We start from the raw sequence: 20,820 nt of genomic DNA, 5'->3' as shown, positions 1-20,820 counted from the left end.
ATACGGTATTCTTAATGGACACCTTTTGATCAATTAGACGACTGATTAGATTAGATCTCATCTCACTGCTATAATCAAGCAAAGCCTGTATGCTGGTTCCATCCTAGGTAGTTCTGACCATGACCTCTGGAAGCTTGCATCAGCTCCGCACTGATTACATAATACCACCAAGCTCCCCATTCACCTTACACCTTGAACCTTAGCTCACCTCACCTCACCTTGTTGACAGACGGACCCTCCCTGCCAAAACGATGGCCTCACCACCACAGTAAACGCCTCTCACTCCGCATCGCAGCATCTTCGGCGCCCACACATGGACCAATGCTAAGCCGCCGCCCCCGGAAATGACTGAGACTGAGCGTCTGCGCTGCGAATCCCCGACAGCTGCCGCCTCTGGGCCTCCGCCTTCGCCATGTACTGGCCTATCGGAACTCCGCGCATCCATGCCACCAGCAGCAGCAGAGCCTCCGACGCCAACATCTACGTCTCCTACGACGGCCTGCAGAGCCTCTCGGGCTCCTCTCTAGCATCGCCCCAGCCCCAGCCCGAGGCCAGCGCCCAGGCGCCGCAGCACGACGACTCCGACGATGCGCAGCCTCCGCCGACGCCCATCACGCCCGCCACGCCGGCCGTCAAGCCCGTTGATCGCTACGAGTTCTTCCCGGACGGCGGTCCTGCCAAGGGCCAGGCGGAAGACGGCGGCAGGGTGCCGCTGAAGGACCCGGTGCTTGCGCTGCGCATTGCCCGCACCGGGCAGATGTTTGCCGTCATCACGGCGACGTCAATCACTCTCTGGCAGACCAAGGTGAGTTTCATGTCAATCTACCTTACATCGAAGCCGAGGTCCACGTTTATACCATATTCGACGGCATTGGCTAACCACGCAGCTGCACGCAGCCTGCAGTGGTCCTCGCTTTGGTCGTTCGATCCGACTCATCCCTCGAATCGTACGGCACCAACGTCGATCTGCTGCTGCGTCCCGATTCCGCCATTCTCGTCGTCCATACCTCCAAGGGATACCTCATCACCTACTCAATCGCATCCGACGGCGAGTCGAGAGTCTACAAACCGCACTTTTCCAACTACCACAACGTGCAGAGGAGAAAGCAGAGCCTCATTGGCCCGCAATCTCATCTGCGGCCCGATCAGATCCTCTGGGGCCCCGGCGAAGGAGGCGGGGTTCGCGATGTCAGCGTGCGGTTCCGCATGGTGATCAAGGTGGACGCCGGCATAGAGAGCGCTCTCGCCCTTGACGACGAGCTGGTGGTTGCGACGAGGAAGCCTGCCGCGGTGCAGTGCATCCGCTGGACCCCCGACAGCAGCGGAAACCAGACACGGACGGAGATTTTGAGTCGCATGGGCTGGGTCGAGAAGAAGGCGTCCATAGTGGAAATGACCCACGACCGGCCGATGAATCTGGCCACCTGGATCACAAGCGACGGGCGAGCATATGCCGTCCAGCGCCAGCAGCGCAAAAACGGCACCGAGGAGGAGTCCGACGGCGCTGACTCGAAGCGGCTCTTCAAGGGGCACTGCTTCCACATTCCGCAGGATTCGAGGGGAAAGGCGGTGCGCGCCGTCATCAACGCCCGATTCTCGCTCATTGCCGTTGGCTGCTCGGACGGCGCAATCCATGTGTACTCCGTCAGGGACTACGAAGGCAACATTGTGCATTCCCACTCCCATCGCATGCCCTATTCAACAGCAACGGCTGGCTCCTTTACGACTCTGACGTACTCCCCCGATGGATACTGCCTCTTTGCGGGTTTTGAAAAGGGCTGGTCAACGTGGAGCATGTTTGGAAAGCTGGGAAGCAACAGCTTTGGAGCAGAACCCAGCATCTCGGCCCTCAACGGCGAGCAGTGGCTTCTGGGAGTCAGGGGCGCCGTCTGGTCGGGCGGCGGCTCCGAGATTCTCCTGATAGGGCATAAGCATGAAGCAATATGGTCGCTCGAGATGGCGAAGAATGCCATCACTGGCTGCTACAACGAGGCCAATGTTTTCCGCACAGTCCTACAGACACCGACCAGCGTCATGATATACCGGGGCTATGACCTGCCCGACTTGACGAGTATATCGGCTGAGCCGTTCTTGTGGCACACTTCTAGGATCCCGTCATCATACCTGCTCAACCAGTGGCCCATCCGCCAGACGGTCATTTCGCCAGATGGACGCTACGTCGCCGTCGCCGGCCGCCGGGGGCTGGCCCACTACAGCGTCAACAGCGGGCGCTGGAAGACGTTTGCCGACGAGGTCATGGAAAACTCCTTCTCGGTCCGAGGAGGCATGTGCTGGTATCAGCATATCCTGGTTGCGGCGGTGGAAGATAGCCGGACCTTTGAGCTGCGGCTCTACTCGCGCGAGGCGGCGCTGGACAACTCGCATGTGCTGCACACCGAGCGCCTGCCTGCTCCCGTCGTTCTGGTCACGGCCTCTGGCGAAGACTCCCTCCTCGTCTATACCTACGAGAACCTCCTGTACCACTACATCTTCGTGCCGACCGCTGGCTCGGTCCGCCTCATCCAGGTGGGCCAGATTGCGTTCCACGGAATTGTGAGATCCCCCGCCAGAGTCCGAGGGCTCAGCTGGATCTTGCCAGACAGCCAGCTCAGCGACGGCGACCCTTCCCAGGACGTGGCCGTTGCGTCCGTGCTGTTCCTCGTCGACGGCAAGCTGGTGTTGCTGAGCCCCTCACTCAACGACGAGGGCCAACTCAAGTATGATATGCGCATTATTGCGCAAAACGTAGAGTACCATGTGAGCATGCGAGACCAGCCCCCTCTCAACGTCAGCCACTCCCCCGAAGAGACTCAAGTGCGGTATGGACCGCCGGCCCTCCGCGACTCCCTGTGGCTGTTTGACGGGATGGAGATCAAGGCATGGACCGATATCCACGACCTGTTGACGGCGGCGAACGGAGATGGCGGGACGAGAGAGCTGCCAACGCCGGTATCGGTAGACGTTGACTTTTACCCCTTGTCTATCCTCCTAGAAAAAGGCATTGTTCTTGGGGTGGAGTCAGACCTGGTGCAGCGACGCGACGTGAGCTTTTCCTTTTTCCACTTCGCAATCAGGGTAAGTTGCGTGAGAAACTGTTTACGTTGATGAGGCTCGTTGCTCACCTATTCATCTAGACGCACCTCGTCCTGCCAGATGTGCTACGGTTCTATCTTGTCAACAACATGACGGTGGAGGCGGCAAATCTCTCTCAGCAATACGAAGGGCTGGAATATTTCTCTCATGGACTCGAAGTGCTCCTTCATCGTGTGCTGGACGAAGAAGCAGACACATCGCCGAAGCCGGAAGACGCTGTCCTGCCGCGCGTCCTGTCTCTGCTGTCATCTTCCAAGGAGTATCTTGACATTGTGTTGCAGTGCACGAGGAAGACGGAAGTCCGGCAGTGGAAGACGCTGTTTGCCTATCTGCCTCCAGCGCAGGAGCTGTTTGAGGAGTCGTTGCAAAGGGGTTCGCTCAAGACAGCGGGTGGATATCTCATCATTTTGCATACGCTAGACGAGCTAGATGCCTCCTTGGAACAATCGGTGCGAGTGCTCTCAAGAGCAATAAGAGAAGGCGACTGGGAGCTGTGTAAGGAACTCGCCAGGTTTCTGGCTGCCATGGACGAAACCGGGGAGATTCTCAAAGAAGCCATGAAGATGGCCAACGTGGGCTTGACACAGGTGTCTAGCCAAGACAACATTTCAAGCAGACTCGAGCTTCCTGTCACGGGGCTGGGATTCATCACTAATGGACGAAACAAGAACGGGAGCGATGACGGGATGGGATCCGACGTACGGTCTCACAGCGATGCTAGCAGCATGGGCTCGACGGTTAGCCCCTGATGAAGTAGGGACAGGAAGAGCGGAAGAGCGAAGCGACGGTGCAAGTTCAATGCGATGGATATCACGAGGCGAGGGGCCTCCTGTCTTGTTTGTTTCTTCTAGTACTCCCTTAGATGGCTGTCGTCTTTTTCATGGGTCTGATTGAATTGGCGAAACGGATGAGATGCGGGATTGATTTTTTGGGTACAACGCAGCAATCTGGCGAGAGGCATAAAGGAGACACATCCCAGTGTATATATTGCGACCTTACTTGGCAATCAGAGTGGTGCTTGTGTATTTATATCGGGTACAGACATGGTATGTATGGCATTTGACTGGCTCTTTTCCAAGCCAGGATGCTCCTTGCCTCTGTGGGAGCTGTTCATGCTGTGTCATGGCGGTTATAGTAACCGCGCATGAAATAGCAGGATCACAGCTGCATGCATTAGCAGAGAGGCAAGCACCGGCATCGTCTCTGCATCTCTGCATCTCTCACAAGCTGCCTCCTAGTTCAAGAAAGCAAAAGAAAGGCAGCGTATGTTTTCTCAACCCTGATAGCCGAGAGCCATCCACTGCTGTTATCGCAGCCATACAGACCGCTCCCGCGCACTAACAGCTCCCATCACCACCCTCCCTTCCTCCCTCCCGCCTTAGTCACGTTATCGCCCAAACGACCAACCAACCCCACCATCAACCACCATCAGCCAAACCTCCCCAACTCCCAACTCATCGCCAAACCTCGACGAAACTTTCTTGGGGCTTTCGCGTCAACAAGCCACCCGATTCCACGGTCTTACAACTCCCCTCGATACCCTCTCGAAATCTCTCTTTTGAGGGCATCTCCGCGATCCGCCTTCTGCCCCCCTTCCGCCCGCCAGCTTTCTCTCTCCGCTCGTCTTTGGGCTGCCTCGTCCTTCTGTCTCGTGCCTTTCTTTTTCTTGCTTCTTCTTCTCCTTCTTCTACCCTCTTTCTTGTCTTGCGCGCGCCTTTCGTCTCGACCTGTCGCGCGTACACGATGGATGACTATGTTAGCGAGTCCGACAGTGACTACACCAGCTATTGGCGGGACTGGGTAAGCCTTCTTCTTCTTTTTTCCCTGCCATCTCTGCCATCTACCCTCTCTTTATGCAGTTTTTCTTCTTCCTTGTCTTTCATCCCATCTTTCCTCAGAGCCGTGTGGCTCTCTTGTCACAAGTACCATCCGCTCGTTTCCAAACAAACGGCAGACGTGACACGAGAAAGCAGAAGAAAAAAAAAAGAAAATACACAAAAACCTTCAAACGAAAAACATCAGACCAAAGCACACGTCCAAAAAAGAAAAAAAATGTCCCAGCTAACAAACTTCTTCCCCTTCCGCCTCCAGTTCATCTCATCGCGCGGCAACGAATACTTTTGCGAAATCGACGAAGACTACCTGACGGACCGCTTCAACCTGACGGGCCTCAACACCGAGGTGCAGTACTACCAGTATGCGCTCGACCTGGTGACGGACGTGTTCGACCTCGACTGCGACGATGACATGCGAGAGACTATCGAGAGCTCGGCTAGGCATCTCTACGGCCTGGTGCACGCGCGATACATTGTGACGACGCGCGGTCTGACAAAAATGGTACCGTCTCTTCCTCTCCCCTTCTCTCTCTCATTCTGCCCGAGCTCATCCAGCTCAACTGAGCCTTAAACATACGTAGAGAGTTGCTAACTGGACGAATACGCAGCTCGACAAGTACAAAAAGGCCGAGTTCGGCAAATGCCCTCGCGTCAACTGCCACTCCCACCCCCTCCTCCCCATGGGCCTCTCCGACGTCCCCAACCTCAAGCCCGTCAAGCTCTACTGCGCCCGCTGCGAGGACCTCTACAACCCCAAGTCGTCGCGCCACGCCTCCATCGACGGCGCCTACTTCGGCACCTCGTTCCACAACATCATCTTCCAGGTCTACCCGGCGCTCATCCCCTCCAAGAGCATCGAGCGCTACGTCCCGCGCGTCTACGGCTTCAAGGTGCACGCCGCCGCCGCGCTCGTCCGGTGGCAGGATCTCAAGAGGGACGACATGCGGAGGAGGCTGCGCAAGCTCGAGATTGAGTCTGGCTTCAGGGAGGAGCAGATTGAGGATGACGAGGAGGAGGATGACGATGTCGAGTTTGAGGGCGTCGAGGCCAACAACGCCGCCAACAACGTGAGGCTGATTGAGGGGCCCATGTGAGCAGCAAAGGGGAGGACGAAATGAACAACACAAAACACACAAAACACATATTATACCTGGGAAAAGAAGCAAATGAGATCGCATGAGAAATAATCTTCAAGGGGAGGCGAAACGAGCAACGGCTAAACCTCTACAAAGCAAAAGGAGAGCCACGATGAATCAATGCTCTTTACGCGACTTAGTCTCGGGCTTCTCCGTCAAAAACACCCCAGCGTCTTGCTCAACGCAGACACCATGCTACATAAATGCATCTTTGTTTTCTTTTTTCTTCTTTTCATCCGTTTGCACGGATAGGCGTTTGGCAACAGCGGTTGGGAGAGGGGGGATAGGCAAGGGAGGGAAAGGAGGGAGAGCGTCCATGTATGAATTCCTGTTTGTTTCACTTTCTGTCTTTGTGAATGCGTATTGTTAGTCTAATAGTGTAACCTGATCCCTTTACCAACCGTTGCCCATTCATCCCAAACTCTTAAAAGTGGTGGGTATATCAGGAACGAGGCTGACTGCACTGCTGATCTATGCCTCGAAAGAAACAAAACCTGCAGCATCTAGCACGCTCCTCAAACAAGATGACACTTTCCCAACTGAGACGCTTGAATTGTTCAAGGTGGTGCCTCGGATTCTGCACAATTCACCAACATACCAACAGACCAGTACACCCGTGGTTCTTGCGGCTCTATAAACAATCAAATGGAGTCTATATTGATAACGAAAACTTGACTATTCCAGACATGCAACCAGCCTTTTATACAAGGCAAATATTTCAAAGACCATTTCGCTCCTCGACCAACATCCCCTCAATGCTTTTCAAAGTACAATCTCCCGCGGAGGAGATGGGTATCATCATCAATAAACCCCAAATCAATTGCTTCGTTGCGTTCCTCGGCTCGGCTCCCCTTGCAAGTTATGCAGCTCTACGTCCTGGTACGGATTATCCCTCGATACCGGAGACCGATAGCTCATAGCTGCGGGCATCGCCAGAGAAGCGCCCCGAGCCTCGACATCCGTCGACTCTCCAAAGGTGGCAGAACGCGGCGTCGCACGCTCAACATCATTGTCGGCAACATAGCCCAATCGGCCGACACCAGCCCAATACGCCCTGTCTGGACTGCGAGGGCCCCACGCCCAACCAGCTCCCACGGTGATGGGCAAGTGGTAGAACCTGAAGCTGAAGATGGCAGTGAAGACACCGATGAGGAAGCCAAACAGAATGTCGAAGCCGTGGTGTCGGAAGTCGAACCAGCGGGAAGCTGCGATGAAAATAGCCAGGCAAAAGGGCGCCACGGTGATGACGAGAAGGTAGACGGGGGGAGCGGCTGCCTGGCGACGCAGAGCTTGGATGCTGGAGTTGTATGCGATGGTCGGGTTGGCGCCTTTACCCGTCATGGGAACGGTGGCATCGTCGTCGTAGTGCTCGACGGCGGACCCCAAGCGGGAGGGAAACGCGGCATGAACCTCTTGGTTGGACGAATGCGTTCCTGTGGCCACGAATGGCATGGTCACGGCAAACTTGCTGGCAAGGAAAAGCGACAGGTAGAGGAGGCCGCCCGCAGAGGCAGCAGAATGGCCACTGGGATAGCTTCGGAAGCCATCATCGAGCTTCGCCTTGTCGGTTTGCTGGCAGATGTCGGCGGAAAAGAGCTGACCGATGCTGTTGCCCAGCTTGAACTCGCCCTGGAAGCCGCCGATGAGGTACTTGGCCGCGTTCTCGAGATCTGGCTGGCATCGAGAGAGCAGGTCGGGTCGAGGCTTGCCGCACATGTTCTTGATACCACTAATAAAGAAGAAGCCACAAGCAACGGACATGAGAAGTCCCAGCAGACCAATGTGAAGCTCCCATAGCTTACGTCTCCATATCAGCGAAGCAGGGGTGTTCTTGGGGACTGTGGCCCCGGGCACAAAGATGATGGAGACAATGATGATGATGACGACAGGGACACCAACGCTCAAGACAAAGAGCAGCCAGTCGGGCACAGTCTCGTGTTCTGTAAAGGGAAAGCTAGGGCACTGCTGTCAGTGGTCAAGGTCAAGACATGCCTTGGTCTAGTCTTGGCACAGATGTAGCACGGCACTCACGAGATGTTTGGATCAACCAAGGAAAAGGGCCGCTTGTTGGGCGTGATGACTCCGAGAACGTAACCGACGGCAGCAACGGCGAGGAGGATGACCCAGTCGAAGATGTACGATGTGATGAGGCGGATCGAGGGCCGTCCCCTTTTGGCGTCAGACCCGGAGCGGGCCATTTTCTGATATGGTCGCATCAGCTTCCGTCAAGACAAGAATATAGCACAAGAGGCTATAAGAGGCGGGGGGAGAGGAGGGTATAAAGGGAGAGTCGAGGCTAACGGTGGGTATGGACGAGATGGGTGTCTAAGGGGAGAGCTCAGGACGGAGTGCAAAGCATCAAGGTTGAGAACCCGAGCCGGGGTTTGGCGAGGTGTGGACAAGACAAGCTCAGATCTGCCTCCGTTCAGTGGATGCGGCGCCCACTCTAAAGTACACAATCGCCCAGCTCGGCTCTCGGCTTTATGAGGCCCAAGATGGATTCCACAGTGGTGTCGATCCATAGGGGCCGCGCGGCAAAGCAGATGCACAGCCTTCTGGTCGGTCGCTCGACGTGGCTAGCAGCAGCAGTATGTAATAAGGTAGTAATAATAATAGCACTCGCGGCAGTCTGCTGTCTCTGCTTGCACAGGCTCACACGGTTGCTGCAGGGGTTGGGAATTTCGAATGGGGGATGGAGGCGGTTGTCCACCAGCAGCAAGTCATGCTCATGCTAGGAGGAGGGGCTGAGGATGGAGCAGATGGAGAGACGGAGCCAGATCTGAAGCAAGACGGAAGAGCGAGAGGGACGGAGGAGGAGGGAGAAGTGAACTCATAATCACCTTTGTATGCTCGATTCTGCTGTTGATCGAGTTCGATCAAATGCCGAGTCGACTGCAGGGAGAGGTTCAGTCAGGAGGTGAAGCCAATGGAAGGGCAAAGCATGCAGGGTTAGTGCAGCAATATGGCACTGGATGCCGGTTTCCAGTTATAACGAGCAAGGCTTGGAGCCCTACCAGGTGGTACCAGCAGGACGGGGCAGGTGACAGAGCACCCCGTGCAGTTACAAGGGGGAACACGGGGCCGCAGCTGGTACTCCGGAGTCACCTACGATATCCCAGTTCGGAGGTATTGGAAGCTTCTACGTCTGCAGTGAAACGAGGACAGGTACGGTACGACTCTGTAAAAGGAACGACCTGGCGCGTGTTGTATCAGAACGCCCTGGAGGGAGAAAAACCCCAAGCGTCCATGTTTCGATCTGGATGTGGAAGTGGGTCGCGTGGCCTGCGCTTTCCCAGCGGCGGTTTGGCAGCAGTGGAAGGAGCATTAGAGAAATCTTGGCAGGCGTCACCCTTGTCTCATTCGCTCTTTCTGCCGTCGCTCGCGCCGGCTCTTGGCTCCTTGGCACCTTTAAGACCTGTAGCAAGTGCCTTACTGCCGCACAATGAGGTTACCTGCAAATCACAAGGTAACGTTAATAGTTAAGCATAATGTCAGCAGCCTCTTCTTCTTTTGATTCAAGATGGGCATAAGGTACTATACATGAGCTTCAAGTGGCGAGAACCCTCCAATTGCACTATTCTTGTACTGTACTGCCACAATAGGGTCTGAGTCATCCTTTACAACGCAAAGATGCAGCACTAAGAATCATCATGGCTGCGATTGGTCAATTTGAAGAAAGCCCAAACAATGCGCCCTAGGTACCTTTGCTGGTCATAGAAGGTATTATGCAAGTCTTTTTTACTTGCCAATTTAGCGCCTCTTTCGCCTGTCCAATCTCTCTTCTCTGCAAGGGCGCCAAGGGGGTACACGAGATGCTGCTTCTCCTTAATAAGCGGAGATGCCTCGTATATACGACATGGGCTGCTTTAGCTCACTTTCATGCTGCCAAAACGAGCAAGAAACAAGAATAGGAGAGATGGATCGTAAGCTCGTGCGTTTCTGAATTCTGTTGGATTCTTCTTGGGACATCAGTGGCTTGCTTCCCCGTTTGAGCCAACGAGGAATCGGTAAAGTGCCTAAAGCAAGGCGGCGCTTCATATTGAAGCATGCGAGAGATTAGGTACAGACGCAATGGCACTAAGAGGCAGTATGGAATGCCAGCATATCTAATACAACTCTCGCCCTGCCGGTAGAGAACAGAAAAGAGAACCATTCTTCAGTCCAGAAGTGTAAAGTTGCTAAGATGATTCCAGGAATCATTAAACCAAAATGCTACGATCTCGGCAGTGCTTAGCCCTGTTGGCAAAGTAGCGAGATTTGCCTCTCAACCACGTATACCTATCAAGGTAGGAGACATCTGCAGCAAAAAACCACTCCTTACAGACAATCCGGAAGATCAAACCATAGGGACTTTTAAGTCAGAATGGCGCGTGAATCGTCTACAAAGTTGTTGGCCCTCAAGGCATGTCGATAATGGCACATAATATACAATTGCGCAGAGCTACATCATGCTCGCTGCCGGCGCATATACATAGCTTCGTGTCGTTTCCCCTCCGTCACATCACAGCGTCTATTGGACCTTAGAATCACTCCTTGGACGACCTCTTGTCTCTCCGCTTGCCGTGGTTGCGTGGCCGAGGCGTCACAACCCACTTGTTGACATTGTGCACACGGCGAGTCTTGTAGCCGCTCTTGGTCTGGTGGTGATATTATCATTAGCCTCACCTTTACAAATTCGCAGCAGGTGAATAATCATGAAACTTACCGGTCGGCCCCAAGGAGTCACAGGATGACGGTTACCCTTTGACTTTCCTCGACCACCACCGTGAGGGTGATCAACTATCGCAAATTGTCAGCAACTTGACCAAGCCAACGGATATACAGAAGCATTTACCTTTGTTCATGGCCACACCACGAACGGTAGGCCGAATGTTCAACCATCGGCTTCGGCCAGCCTTACCAAGCTGCCGGTAATGGTGATGGATGTTGCTGGCAACTCCAATGGTGGCACACGCATCCTTGCTCACACGACGGACCTCGCCGCTCTGAAGCCGGATCTCGACGTACTTGCCCGTCATGATCTTGGTACCGTCGTCCTTTGTCTCTTCGTTCTTGTTCACCACCGTGGCGGAAGTGCCCGCACTGCGGCAGAAGACGGCGCCCCTCTTGGCTGCTGAGCCAACGCAAAACACCTGCGTTCCAACGGGAATCATGTGCATCGGCAAGCAGTTTCCTCGGAAGGCCGTCTTGGCCGCAAGGATACCGGGATCAATGACACCACCCATGCTGTCCAGCAGATCCTGCGGGATACCGGCGCGGTAGCTGTGGACAATGTCACCGGCCCTCAGCCCATCGGCAGCGATAATGTATGACTTTTGTCCAGTGGCCTGCTCCGTGACCAGAGCAATGTGAGCACTGCGTCCGGGGTCATATTCGATCCGTTCGACCAGGTGCGGGCCGGGGCGCCATCTGATGAAATCAACCGTTCGTATCCTCCTCTTCGCACCGCCTCCTCGGTGTCTGACGGTGATTCGACCGTAAACGTTTCGTCCACCCTTTCCTTGGCCCTTCTTCGGAATTGTCAGAGGGAGGAATGGCCGACCCTTCCAGAGATGGTCGTTTATAGGCCGCCGTAAGTGTCGAACGCCGGGAGTCCTGGGTTTGTAGGTGCGCAGCATGACAGATTGGGTCGAGCGTCTCTCCGTGGTGGCCACCGGCTCGCTGGTGGTCTTCGCCTTGGTGGCATAACCCCTCAGCGAGAGATTGTTGAACGCCGCAAGCAGGTGGCGGCTGCTGAGCGCCGGAGCGATGGAGAGCCTTGGCTGCAGCATTTTGGAAGCTGTCCTCAAACTTGCGAGGATGAGGATGTCGGTATGGTGAGGTATGATTTCCCAATGTCGTCGATGAGCATTGGCGGTGGTGGGGGGAAGATATTGTATGCGCTCGACGTCTCACAGACCCCAGCAATTGGCCCAGAGCAGCCTCGCGAATTCCAGATCCAAATTCCCCGGAAGCTGCACAAGACGATCTCCAACCGCTCACAGGTCTGCAAGCGCCGTGCCGGTCGTCGTCGAGCAATTCGGCGTGGAGTCGCAGATCGAACGACTCGGCCTTGTCGTCTTTTCGATGTCCCACGTTGAAATTTCAACGGAGCGCTGAAAAACGTTGTGCCGGGAGAGTTGAATGCTTACCTAAGCATACAAGCAGCAAAGCTCACCAGCTTACCAGCCTCGCGTGAAGAAGAGCGAGCCGTGCTGACTCAGCCCATGCCACGCTTCCAACTCGTCAAAGGCGTCCAGCCACTCAACTGGCGCGACTTGAGCTGCCAGCTCGCGTCCGGCCAATCACAGCCCCGTTGCCCCGCGGTTGCCAGTGTTGACATTCGGCCGGTTTCAGCATCCCAGCCCCCGGCCCGCGAAAGCACCGCCAAACGTCGCGTTGTGAGTCGTTGCTTGAGCCTCCACTCGTCGCCCGCCGGCTTCTGGCTGCAGTACCTGTACAATCCATCACAGCCCAGGATCTGCTCCATTCTGCAAGCCGTCTCTTAGTCTTGTTTTTTTCTTCTCGTTTCTTTCTCAGCTGTGTATCGTATCGTATCGTATCGACTCTCTCTGTCTCTATATCGGTATCTCCATCCCCCAGTCCACTCGTTGAGCATCGATCCCGCCGGAAGCAGTCCTTGCTGGTGTTCAGTCCAGTCCAGCCCGGCATTGACTCCCCTCACCTCGACTCGACTCAGCTCAGATCCCGATCCAGGCCCTCGCCAGACTCCCCTCACCGCTGTCGCGAGACGCATTCAACAGCTCGCCCTCGTCAGCATCAACCCACGAACTGCCTACTTGACTGCATGCCTATCGTCCTCACTGTGCCCCCCAGCCCTGGCCGCCACTAGCCCCAGACTTTCTTTCACCCACAGACAAAGCCAAAAGTGCATTGTCAAGCGGCCATCTTTGTTACTTGCCTTGACTTCCTGCCTGGCAACCGCCGAAAATCGCGAGCCCAAGCACAGGTACCGGTACGGGCACGCCTCACACTGGCACAGGCTCAGGTACGTACCCGGCCGCGCTCCACTCCGCGCTCCCTTGTCCGTTTTCTCCTCAAAACACCGCTCGCCCTCACCACCATCCTCTTTCGACATACGCAGTTTGCATCATCCCCCCCAATCGTGCTCGTTTGATACCCTTTTCTGTCGCCTTTCCTTTACACTTACCCATAGTCGTGCTGCGGCGCCCTCAGCCTGTTCATTTCAATTACCCTTAGGCCAGTCATTGACTCTACCGCGAAGCAGCAGCATTCCTGCCAGACAGCTAGACGTGCCGGTTCCTGGATTCGAACTGGCCATTCAGAGGTCAGTAACATTCCCAACCCCTTGTCCTGAGATGACTGTCTCAGGAGAGCTTCACTCGATCTCTTTTCACCCCGGTTGATCCATCCTTCGTTTGTTGCATGCACTCTTTTCTCTACCTTGTCCGACGCGTTCTGTGCTTGCTGACATGTCGGCAACTACAGTACCAAGCCTCGACGCTACTTACACAGCCACTAGTTCTTCATCTCAGTTCATACTCTCGAATATGCCTCCTGTGAGTATCTCGTGTCTTTCATGGTCCAACAGGAAGTCGCGCTTTGGTCGGAAGAGTGCTGACGCGATTCCCAGGGACGACCTCGTACCCGCGTCGTCTCCAACGAGAATGACGAAAACAGCACCACAACGCGTATGACCCGGGCCAAGTCGGCGGCTCTTAACGTGGCCGATTCAGCAGTGCCCTCGAAGGCTGGCCTCCAGACAAAGAAGACTGTCGGCGTCACCACTAGCACCGGACTCAGAAAACGCGCTGCTCTCGGCGATGTCAGCAATGTCAGCAAAACGGAAGCCGTTGAGGCAAAGAAGGTGACGGCATCCAAGGGCCTGGTGTCCAAGGCCGCTCAGCCTACGGGCATTCAGAAGAGCACTCGCCCAACCGCGGGTCGGACGGCTTTGAGCAGCAAGGAGCTGAAGAAGCCCGAGACAAAGAAGTCGGGGGCCGGTACCATTGGACCCAAGAGAAAAGTTCCCACAGCTGCTCCCAAGGAGGAAGTCGTGCCCGAAGCAGCGGAACCGGCTCGCAAGAGGGCCCATCTCGATGCCGAGAAGCGGGCGCGCGCCGAAGTTGAGAACAAGGCTCCCGAGCCTGCTGCCGCCAAATCCGCGCCTGTCAAATCCGCGCCTGTCAAGGCTGCTCCCGCCAAAGCTGCCCCAGCCAAAGCCGCTCCGCCCCAGCTCGACCCCAAGGAGGCTGCGAAAGCCGAACTGCTGGCCAACATCAAGAGCCTCGACGAGGAGGACCTGGACGACCCTCTTATGGTTGCCGAGTATGCCAACGATATCTTCGACTACTTGAGAGAACTCGAGGTTCAGTCGATTCCCAACCCCGACTACATGTCTCACCAGGACGACCTCGAGTGGAAGACGCGTGGAATTCTCATTGACTGGCTCATTGAGGTCCACACCCGATTTCACCTGCTCCCCGAAACCCTGTTCCTAGCCGTCAACATCATCGATCGGTTCCTCTCCGAAAAGGTTGTCCAGCTCGACCGCCTGCAGCTTGTCGGCATCACCGCCATGTTCATCGCCTCAAAGTACGAAGAGGTCCTGTCGCCTCACGTGGAGAACTTCAAGAAGATTGCCGACGATGGCTTCAGCGAAGCTGAGATTTTGAGCGCGGAGCGTTTCATTCTTAGCACCCTCAATTATGATCTCAGCTATCCCAACCCCATGAACTTCCTTCGCCGGGTTTCCAAGGCGGACAACTATGACATCCAGTCACGTACCATTGGCAAGTATCTTACGGAGATCAGCTTGCTGGACCACCGGTTCATGGTCTACCGTCCCAGCCACGTCGCCGCCGCTTCAATGTACCTGGCGCGACTCATGCTTGATCGCGGCGATTGGGTGAGTGAAGGACCAGCACTTTTACGCTATCAGTGTTCAGCGTTGCTAACAGTGAGGACCATAGGACCCGACTATTGCGTATTATGCAGGCTACACAGAGGATGAGGTTGAGCCTGTTGTCAACCTCATGGTTGACTATCTGGCACGCCCTCCTATCCACGAAGCATTCTTCAAGAAGTATGCTAGCAAGAAATTCCTCAAAGGTATGCTTGACAGCCAGATGTTGATGGTGTCTGGAAGTCCCGTTGCTGACGCCTTTGGCAGCTTCTATCCTTTCCCGCCAATGGGCCAAGAAGAACGCGCCGCTGTTTGGCATCGAAGATGTCCATCTTTCTTTGGACGAGATTTCATGATCATGACAAAGTTGGCCGTCACTCGCATTGTTCTTCTTCCAGTTGGTTGCCTCGAACTATACGAGTCCCGTTCATCCGTTTGGCATACGACCATTTCTCGTTGGACACTTTCATGACCTAATTGTTCAACAGTAGTGAGCATGACCACGCCATAATGTCGCTTTACTTGTGTGCACGACACGCGAAAGTGTTAGTCCTTGCATTGTTAATGGCGACTACGAAGCATCAAGGTCTGGAAGCCGCACTGTTTCGGCTACATTGCATTGCCATTCCCATTGTTTGATATCTAGCAGGTTATGTCTGCAATTGTCTGGTTTTTCAATACTTCAGCATGGAATTCCGCTTCGCGTTTTTGTTTTTCTTTCCTTCTCTTTCGTTTTTTTTCTCTTTTGATACAGGCGCCTTGGAGTCATGGGTGAGGAAAGGGTAAAGGTATTGGTTTGCCAATCTTTGGAGTCGGCTTGATGCGGTGGTCTGGTACAGGGTGACTCAACATTCGGAGGACGGACTGGTCGCGGCATCTGCTGCTCTCGGCTGGAGCTGCGCTTCGATCCTGTTGGACGAGCTTCATGGCCTGCGGCCGTTGAGCAATGGCAAAAGTGTCCGCGCTGATGCAGTCCGGCCCTTGTTGACGGGCAGGGTCCGAGATAGAAAAAGTGTACACATATCATGATTGGTTTACGGAAGGCTTTCAAACCTGAATGAGAATTGACTTGTATGAGACTTTACTGGTTGCTGTTGCCTTTGTTGTTTTACGCCCTTTGACCATCTTTCCTTTATCGTGTTACGTCTCTCTTCATGATGCGTATCCCGACTTGGCATTCCTTTTGTGTCATGCTTTTTTCTTTTGATCCTTGGCTGGATGTAATGTCGCTGCTAGATTACACTAGACTAGTTATAATGAGAGATGGGGGATGGTTTGGTCTTTGCGAGTCAATCAACACAGACTGCGATGAAAGGTGTAGATGAAAGTGACGATGGGCATGACAGCGTCACAGAGAATATTGACGGTTGTGAGGGCAACTGTTTCCGATGAGGTTTTCCTCAGACGTTACGTGAGTCAAGGAGTTATTCTTGGCTACCTTGACTACAGTCAGTGACTGTGAGGCCATTGACGTTGACTGTCACTGTTCGATGGCACTTACAAGCAAGTCTCAGGACCAAAGGTGATCTGTCTGTGAGCACCACCAGGCAAAAGGCGTTTGCATGGTGCTTGCTACTGCGCCACACCAGTCGCGGGCCACTAGCCACACTGAGATCATGTCACTAGTGGCTCGTCGCCGCCTTCAGCCTGGCCTAGCCTTTTACACCATCCTTTGACGATATTCGACGACTGCTTCCATGCCGACCAGACTTTGAAAAGCACTCCATTCGACACTCGTACGACACTATTACGCTCAAAGTGCTCTTCAGCCGAGCTTTCCCCGCGTAAATAAAGTCTTTTCTGTCTCCAATTGTCGCACGTTTCCCACGGAGAGAGAGAGAGAGAAGGCAGAGTCTCAACGCGCGACACTCGCTGTTGAATCGGTGAGAACAAGGCAGAGCACAGTGACGCGGCCATGGCGCCGATTTTGAGGCCTCGCGTGAGCCTGTCCAAGGAGAGGTTTCCAAGCTACTTCAACAGCCTCAGAAGTCAGCCGTATACGGATCCGAATTCATCACGGGCCGCCGGGCCCTTGAAGTGAGTGGTGGCTGGATTGACCTTTATGAAGCGGCTTAAGATGCGGGAGCTGATGCAGCTACATAGTTTGAGATCGATTGCGTGGAACCCCCCCGGCACTCTTGTTGCTACGGGCTCAGCTGATAGGACACTCCGAGTCTGTAAGTGAGCCTGCATGAAGTGAAAGGTGACGAGCGAGGGAGAAAGCGGCTGAGATTGACGCGTGCGCGCGCCGTAGGGAACCCGGAAAAGCCCAACGTCAAGTTTTCAACGGAGCTCAAGGGCCACGCGGCGGGCATCGAGAAGGTGGCCTTCAATCCCACAAAGGACGCCGAGCTGTGCAGTCTGAGCAGCGACGGGGTCGTCCGGTTCTGGGATGTGCGTACCAAGGCTTGCTTCAACGAAGTCACGGGCCTGGGTGATGCGATGACGCTCGTTTGGGCCCCGGATGGGCAGACGCTGCTTGTAGGAAACAGGGTATGTCTCATTTCTTTCATTCGCCCTACAACCCTATCACGTCGATTGGTGTTTCATCGCTTGAATATGAACAGCTCACGGTTTCGCACCAGTCAGATAATATCTTTGTTCTATCACCAACACAGTCGACCCCCCTGGCGTCACACCAGCAGACGGTGCAGACGAACCAAATCGCCTTTTGCTGGAGCGGGAAGAAGATTTTCGTCACCACGTCCGAGGGCCAGATACGGATCCTGTCGTATCCCGAGTTCGAGCCGGTGCTGCGCATGGGCGAGGGCGACGGCGCCCCGGAGTTTACGCTCAAGGGCCATACGGCCGCATGCCTGACGGCCGAGCTGCAACCTACGGGCAGGTACCTGGCCACGGGGGGAGCCAACTCGATCATCGCGCTGTGGGATACGACGGATTGGCTGTGCCAGAGGACGATTACAAGGATGACGGGCCCAGTGAGGAGCATAAGTGAGTTTTTTCTTGGATCCCGCGAGGCTGGAGGTCTTGCCGTGCGCGAGGAAGCTTGTCAAAGGCTTGTCTGAAGGTTAACCACCAACGTGTTTTTTTTTTGCAGGCTTCACATTTGACGGCAGCTACGTCGTCGGCGGCAGCGACGAAGGTGAGTCGGCCAGGTGGCATTCCGCGGTTCAGATATCCCGTCCCAGACCGACCCGTTACAGCATTGGCATTGGATCAAATCCCGGACACGCTCTTTGCTGACGCATCATCACAGGCAACGGACTAGAGGTGACACACGTCGAGACCGGGGAGCACGTCCACACGTTCAAGACGGCGGGTTCGTGCCCCGTGGTGGCATGGGCGCCGACCCGGTACTGTCTGGCGTACAGCGATCTCGGTGTGCTTCGAATTGTGGGGGTAGATCTCGACAGGAAGTAAGCAGCCACATTTCAAGGAGAAGGGAGTAGGGGCTAGTGGCTCATTGTTCGCTGCTCACCCCCTTTCCCTGTGTCTTGTCTGTCTGCTGGCCTCCCTCCTTCTTGAGGTGCTCTTTCAATCCTGCGGGAGTAGAGCGAGAATGAAGGCGAGCTAGCTACCTAGTTGAGTAGCATAGCCACTGTGGTTTACGTGGTTTGGCATTATGAGCACGGAGTCGTCGGCAAGGACATTGTTCTGCATGTGAGGATGTACGTATGTATGTATGGCCTAGGTAGGTATATCTGATGTCTGGTGGCACCTGAGCCATCTTAGCCGACACGTTTTCTTGGCCCCCCCTTCTCGGATAAAGCATCCCGATGGCGTGTGGAAACAAAGCGTCATGCTATTTATTCCCTTGTCCCGTTATATTCCCAGGACGAAGTAAGCATGAGTGAGTGGCCATGCCATGCAATGTGCTGAGGGTCGATGTATGTAATCCGCGCGGACAATGATCAGAGAGAGAAGGCTTGGAACTAGAGGAAATAATTCGGCATCGCTGCTCGTGTGTGAGAGTGGATGGAGTACGAATACGTGGGAAATGATGGGGAATAATTATAGCGGGAGGATGATGTGTTTGGATCGTGAAGGGAAGCGGCCGACGTGCCGACGCCACGGGGGCTGTGATGTTTGATAGTTGGCTTGGAAGTCTGTGGAATCATTTGTCTATCTGCGTGGTATTCCAGAGGGATGTAAGAGAACTTCCTCCTCTCTGTCTTTTCTTCTTCTGTTTCTCCTCTTTTTTGTTTGACAGTTCTCTGGGTGGCTTTTTGATAGCACAGTTGGCGTTCGCAAGTGATAAGCTGCCTATAGATACTTCCTAGTATCAACGCGCCTACTTTCTCACTCCCGCACCCTGCCCTTTTCCATGTTTCCCATGGGATTTTCCGCCATTACAGCATGCTGGTCTTCGTCGGGATATTCCGTGGGTGCGTCTACGATATGCAGATGGTAAGACGATTTGCGCTCCTTCTGCCGCTGATTGTCATGCAAGGAGCAATCAACTGTTGAGCTTTCGGAAGGGAGCGCTTGAGACTGATTTGGGGAGAATGGGCAATCCCTTGTGCCTTGGAAGAGAAAATCGTTCTGCTGATGGTCCGGAGAAAGCGTGGGCATGGCGAGATTGCCTCCTTTTCCTTTTGATGTGAAGCGCGATTGGGAATGCATTCGAGTACGATAGTATAAGGGAATTGGAACTAGATGTTCGGCGGGGGAAGCCTCCATCCCGGGGTTGCAGGCTCTTGCTGGTTGCAGGCATGGCAACTGATGAGCTCTCCCCATGTTTTGTTGACAAGTGAGCCATCTTCCCAAGGACCTCAAAAAATGAGATGCCTATTTATAGAAACTTCAAGGTTCTCATCGAAGCCACCGGAGAGCCAACCCGGCAGTTCGAGTACGGCAAGCCGGGGTTGATGACCTATCGCATCCCTCCTCTCCTCTCTTTTCTCTCTCTCTCTCTCTCTCTCTCTTATCTCAAAGTCGAATTGAATAAACGAATGGTCATACTATCTGCACAAGGGGAACATGCTTAGGGCTGAGTGGGGGTTTGTTTTCTTCCTGTTACTTCTGCGGCGTCATCAACACGGCACGTCTGCTGTTGTCTTACCAACCATCTTTGTTCTGACCACATGGGCTGCATGTGTGCGCGGAGTAGTAGTGCGGAAGCATGTAAGAGCAAGGAAGGATGAAGTAGGACAGGGAAACGAGGCTCCAGGTCCGTTGATGTATGAGCCACGGATTTGGCGAGGGTGAGAGCCGGGAGCCTTGAGCGGGGAGCATGACAAGATCCGGGTCAAGGAACGGAGCACAAGGCTGGCCTGAAAGGTAATGGACCCAGGATGGCAACAGACGGAAGACAAAGGGAGTAATGCGTGCCATGCGTGCTGCTGTTGATGCTACCACTTGTCCTAGTCACTGAGATCGGAGCTCGCAGACTTGAGGATCCGAATACGCTGTTGCATGAGGGCGCTAGAACGGTGAAGCAGAGAAGAGATGAGGTAAAAAAGGGCTTGGGCTGTGCATCTCGCTGCTCATCCAACGGGGCGTCTCTTTCCCAGTCTCTCTCACTTCGATTCTCGCCTTTCGCTGCAGTTACATAGCTGCCAGAGAAAAATGTGAGGCCACCCAGCCTTTGATGTTATCTCCGGCCTCTGATGCTCGCAGCGTCAACAAAGTCCGCACAACAATCGATATATCAGATCCGGGGATATACGGAGAGCCCGAAGTATATGACTGCTCTAGCACTAACAGTATGAAATGCAATGAGGGATACTGTATGTAAAAAGGTAGCAGTTGGAGGAAGGGAAAAAGGATGCCTCACATTAGCAGACCCCCAAAAATTGCAACAGGAAGAATTTGAGCCTTGGCAAACTCACTAATAGAAGCTGCGAATGAACCGGGCTAGATGGGCCGGAATAGGTAGGTCATCTTTTCCTCTTCCCGTCTTGTCCGTGGTCTGGGGCTTGGGATTTTC

The 20,820-nt window shown here is 54.5% G+C and overlaps 7 protein-coding genes across 7 annotated transcripts; 4 read left to right on the top strand and 3 right to left on the bottom strand.

Moving 5' to 3' along the window:
• Window positions 1-384: 384 nt before the first annotated feature.
• CCMA1212_002315 (uncharacterized protein) lies at window positions 385-6,022 on the top strand (the record flags this gene model as incomplete). The annotated part of the gene is made up of 7 exons (XM_073699702.1): window positions 385-805; window positions 898-3,075; window positions 3,135-3,830; window positions 4,438-4,474; window positions 4,700-4,893; window positions 5,185-5,430; window positions 5,537-6,022. Exons 1-7 carry the CDS (start codon window positions 413-415, stop codon window positions 6,020-6,022), a joined length of 4,230 nt encoding a protein of 1,409 aa, XP_073562571.1. The 5' UTR covers window positions 385-412.
• An 858-nt stretch (window positions 6,023-6,880) lies between these two features.
• On the bottom strand, window positions 6,881-8,280 carry CCMA1212_002314 (putative diacylglycerol pyrophosphate phosphatase 1; the record flags this gene model as incomplete). The annotated part of the gene is made up of 2 exons (XM_073699701.1): window positions 6,881-8,018; window positions 8,096-8,280. The coding sequence occupies 2 exons, from the start codon at window positions 8,278-8,280 to the stop codon at window positions 6,881-6,883; spliced, it is 1,323 nt and encodes a 440-aa protein (XP_073562570.1).
• A 230-nt stretch (window positions 8,281-8,510) lies between these two features.
• Window positions 8,511-9,002, bottom strand: CCMA1212_002312 (uncharacterized protein; the record flags this gene model as incomplete). Its single annotated transcript, XM_073699699.1, has 2 exons — window positions 8,511-8,748; window positions 8,905-9,002. Coding segments are annotated over 2 exons (336 nt in total), but the record flags the coding sequence as incomplete, so codon positions are not given.
• On the top strand, window positions 8,560-8,900 carry CCMA1212_002313 (uncharacterized protein; the record flags this gene model as incomplete). Its single annotated transcript, XM_073699700.1, has 2 exons — window positions 8,560-8,652; window positions 8,715-8,900. 2 exons carry the CDS (start codon window positions 8,560-8,562, stop codon window positions 8,898-8,900), a joined length of 279 nt encoding a protein of 92 aa, XP_073562565.1.
• Window positions 9,003-10,590: 1,588 nt separating the features above from the next.
• On the bottom strand, window positions 10,591-11,835 carry CCMA1212_002311 (54S ribosomal protein RML2; the record flags this gene model as incomplete). The annotated part of the gene is made up of 3 exons (XM_073699698.1): window positions 10,591-10,701; window positions 10,770-10,843; window positions 10,899-11,835. The coding sequence occupies 3 exons, from the start codon at window positions 11,833-11,835 to the stop codon at window positions 10,591-10,593; spliced, it is 1,122 nt and encodes a 373-aa protein (XP_073562567.1).
• Window positions 11,836-13,575: 1,740 nt separating this feature from the next.
• On the top strand, window positions 13,576-15,286 carry CCMA1212_002310 (G2/mitotic-specific cyclin-B; the record flags this gene model as incomplete). The annotated part of the gene is made up of 4 exons (XM_073699697.1): window positions 13,576-13,584; window positions 13,659-14,933; window positions 14,998-15,136; window positions 15,198-15,286. 4 exons carry the CDS (start codon window positions 13,576-13,578, stop codon window positions 15,284-15,286), a joined length of 1,512 nt encoding a protein of 503 aa, XP_073562566.1.
• A 1,559-nt stretch (window positions 15,287-16,845) lies between these two features.
• On the top strand, window positions 16,846-18,311 carry CCMA1212_002309 (THO complex subunit 3; the record flags this gene model as incomplete). The annotated part of the gene is made up of 6 exons (XM_073699696.1): window positions 16,846-16,967; window positions 17,034-17,107; window positions 17,185-17,423; window positions 17,498-17,882; window positions 17,989-18,033; window positions 18,148-18,311. 6 exons carry the CDS (start codon window positions 16,846-16,848, stop codon window positions 18,309-18,311), a joined length of 1,029 nt encoding a protein of 342 aa, XP_073562080.1.
• Window positions 18,312-20,820: the final 2,509 nt, after the last annotated feature.

Source organism: Trichoderma ghanense (assembly GCF_004382785.1).
Source record: "Trichoderma ghanense strain CCMA-1212 chromosome Unknown scaffold_1, whole genome shotgun sequence".
NCBI lineage: Eukaryota > Fungi > Ascomycota > Sordariomycetes > Hypocreales > Hypocreaceae > Trichoderma > Trichoderma ghanense.
Note: the sequence above shows the minus strand (reverse complement) of the source record. Positions and strands in the feature narration are given on the sequence as shown.